We start from the raw sequence: 3,718 nt of genomic DNA on the forward strand, positions 1-3,718 counted from the left end.
TGCACCTGGGCCTGGGTGTTGGTTGGGGATACACCCGGGGTGATGTTTCTGGGTCAGAGACTCTCCATGTGTTCAGTGTTGGTGGACATTGCCCAGCTAAACAAATTTTGCAAGCAGGGAGCATGGCTTCACAGAAGTATTACCTGGCACAGTACTTGGTGCTAAGTTGCCACTCCTCAGAGTTGATTCCCTCTCATTTTCAATCTCCATATTCCATGTTTCTGGCCAATCACTGCCTCTTTGAATGCCAAGAATCCTATTTTTAGATAGAAAGTGAAGAGTTCCCAGCTCCTTCTGCCCACAGCCTTACTCAGCAGAGCAGATAAAATTGTCCATTCCTGATTTGTGTTCTCCAACGCCTATAAAGGCCATATCGTGTGCCTCCCCCAGGCTATGCCTGACACTCCCTCTCCCAGATTTATTCCTCTGCACAGAGGGGCAGGGAGTGCCGAGGGAACCTTAAAACATGAAGGTCCTCTTTGTTTTTGCTGTTTTCTTCTGTTTGACTCAAACAAGCTCAGGTAAATGTCTCCTATTTATGTGTGATCCATGTGTGGGGTCCGTGTGTGGACAGTGAGGAGCTGTGCCCAAGTGCTGGCATTGAGCACAGATGGGCTACTCTGGGGCTCAATCCTGGGCCATGCGGTATCCCCTAGAGGAGCTTTCTAGAAGCTAAATTGTGTGTTGTAAGGGTCAATACAGGATAAATGGTATCTAGGCTCTGATAAAAAGGGGAAGAATTCACTGCAGGCTGAGACAGATTCTCAGGAGGAAATTATAGACATATTAATGTCAGCCCTGGAGCGGGAATCAGCTCTTCTATGGCAGCCCTACACTACCAGGAAACCAAGCTCTAGAGAAAAGTTGTTTACTTCAGCACAATGAATAACTGTGGTCACAATAGGTCTTCACACTAACAGTAATATTCCTCCAGCTCCCACAGATTATCTGTTTTACAGATGAGAATATTGAGATATAACTGCTTAAATGAATTGGAGAGATTATCAAGGAAATATGGTGGATTATTAAGAAGTGAGATGAGAAACATGTAGGCTCTCAGACTGCTGGTCTGGTGGCTCTTCTCTCTGCAATGGGGGTGGAATCTGCCTCTTCATGCTACATCCCCTCTGGTTCATGGCTGGGCTGGGATGATGCTGGCCCAAAAGCATCCAGATATTGTGCAAGGCCCTCATAACCATGTGAGCCTGCTGTGCGGTGGCTGGTTTTCACAGTCACAATGTGTAACATTTGCAGGCCTGACATAAGTAAGACCCCTCTTGCCATCCCCTCTTTCTCAAAGTGCCATCCTTATGAGAACATCAGGTGTTTGCACTTGTTTGACAAGCCCACAAGTTATGGTGGGAAGATTTATCTTCTCCCTTTCATTGTAGGCCATAAAACTAAAACTTGGGTCCCATGCTGAGAATCAGAACCCACCCTCCATCATTTCATCCTGTTTTCCAAAGCCCTCTCTGCTTTCTGCTTAATGCATACCCATCACCAGGGAGCCTGAGAACCTTGAGGTTAACAGTTGGCCCCTTTTAGGACCTAGTGATCTTGCATACACCCAGGCAAGTGAGCCTCCTGGTAGCATTGTGAGAGGTAAATAATTGTTTCCATTTTAAAGCTAAGAAACTGCATCCCACTTAGACTGGAACTGACATTTAGCTTCATTAGGAATGCAGTATATATTTGGAATTGGGGTATGGGCTGGGTCATCCATAATTCTTCACTCTGTATGAATTAAATATCAGATCTGTCTGTTGCATCCGTAGGAGATATTCCACCTGGAATTAGGAATACCATCTGCCGTATGCAACATGGAACCTGCAGACTTTTTTTCTGCCATTCTGGTGAGAAAAAGGGTGACATTTGCTCAGACCCTTGGAATAGATGCTGTACATCGAACAGAGTGGAAGAAGGCAAAGACAAGGATGGCAGATTTGGGACGGAAAGTGTAATCCCCTGAAGGCAGAGATATTGAGATCCTCCAAGGCTTAAAAGGATGTGTGGTTGACAATGTTTACTCAACAAATATTTGTTGAATGAATCTAGCACCAAGGTTCTTTGCCATTTTCTGTTTGCCTCTTTTGCTTTTTTTAATGCATGTCTCAGAATTTTGTAATATTCCACCTCCTTACTCTGTTCCAGATAGCACATCATACACTCAGACAAAGGTGCAGACCAGAACCTGAGCTCCAAATATATTTTCAGAGGGAAACACTGTCCATCTCCTGGTCACTTTTCCATGCAAGACATCCTTCTGATCAAAGCCAGCAAGAAACCCTCCTTGCTTACCCAGACTATCACATGCCACAGTCTTTGCATCTTTCTCATGACCTTCTCAGGTAACAGGTCACATTTAATAGGATGTGATTGTTTTCAAACATTTACTCGTAGGTTATCTCAAAAGATTAATAAACACTCTCACAGAGTGTGGAGTAAGTAAGAGCAGTTCTATTTTAGGAGTGGAAGAAGAGTGAAAGTCATAATGCCAAGGAAATTGCTCCCAGGTTAGCAACGCATCAGAGATTCCTGTGCGCCCAAGCAAGCAGGAGTTCCTTCTGCGTTCCTGCTAAGTAACACTGCTGGGAAAGAAGCAAAGTAGGAGCTGTGCTCATGAAGGTGCTCAATGCTTTACAAGGCCTTCCTCTTTGATCTTCCCTGTCTCCTGCTCAAATTTGTTGCACATAAAATATCTTTGAGCCAGTCAGCCGAAGAGTAGAGAGTATTAACTCCAGGGAAGGAAGCCAAAACATAATAAAAGGAAACATGCTGGCATTTAAGACAGCATGAGCTGAGAGCTCTCTAGACAAATAGAGAGCTTGACCAGATACCATGTCCTCTCATTTCTATTCATGGCCTGAACCCAGTTTCCTTGCGAATCAGTCAACCCTCCTTTAGAGGTACTGAGGGTATGTACTTCTGGGTTCCTGTCTGGAATTCCAGCTTCGGTCTTGATTTTTGGCATAACTAGTTTGGCTTCTCCAAGTCTTTTCTAAATCCACTACTGTTCTTTGTTTTGCTTGAATTGTCTAAATCCAATCAGATCCCTGGGGTCAGACAGAGCAGAACTTCTCCTGGGTGCAGGTTTCTCTGCAGAGTCCTCCCCCAGTGGTCCAGGGCAGGGCGTGACTTCCTGTCCTGCTGCATCTGCCTGGAGGTGGGAAGTGCTGACCCCAGGGTAAGTCTTGGTTCCCAAGTGAAACACAAATCTCCACGCTTCGGAGCAGGCAGGCATTTTCAGCCCAAGCACCGTCCACCTGAGACAGGAAATCACACAAGGAGTTCCTGTGCCCAGAACTGAGTGGGGGCTGGGACAACTTCCACACTTTGTGCTGATCACACGCCTTAGCCATTCAGTCTCTACTCTGGGACTCTTGCTCCTCAAAAATCAAAGGAGACAGGGCTCATCTCTGAGCATATCAAAGCCCACCAGCAAGCAGGTGCAGGATCTCACTGATGCTAAGGAGGATGGAGGATCTGTCCTTGTTGCAGGTGAGAGCTTGTGCAGGACCCCCCCAGCAGGGGCTGTACCCATGGCCCAAAGCTGTGCTGCTTCACATTTGTAAGGTGGGAACTGATCATGGTCTGGACTATGCTGAAGATAATTTTACCCCTTTAATGAGAGGTTTCTCCAGGAGTATGTGTGTAACCTCCATAAACACGGAAAAGGAGCTTTCAGCACTGCCTGATACAGGACAGCCTCCTGAGTGTT

At 46.0% G+C, this 3,718-nt stretch overlaps 1 protein-coding gene across 1 annotated transcript; it reads left to right on the top strand.

Annotated features, from left to right (window-relative positions):
* Positions 1-358: 358 nt before the first annotated feature.
* On the top strand, positions 359-2,078 carry LOC103346081 (sperm-associated antigen 11A). The gene is made up of 2 exons (XM_008251577.4): positions 359-521; positions 1,776-2,078. The coding sequence occupies exons 1-2, from the start codon at positions 467-469 to the stop codon at positions 1,967-1,969; spliced, it is 249 nt and encodes an 82-aa protein (XP_008249799.1). The 5' UTR covers positions 359-466; the 3' UTR covers positions 1,970-2,078.
* The last annotated feature ends 1,640 nt before the right edge of the window (positions 2,079-3,718 follow it).

Source organism: Oryctolagus cuniculus, chromosome 8, assembly GCF_051225735.1.
Source record: "Oryctolagus cuniculus isolate XC-2025 breed Fujian yellow rabbit chromosome 8, ASM5122573v1, whole genome shotgun sequence".
In the NCBI taxonomy this organism is placed as follows: domain Eukaryota; kingdom Metazoa; phylum Chordata; class Mammalia; order Lagomorpha; family Leporidae; genus Oryctolagus; species Oryctolagus cuniculus.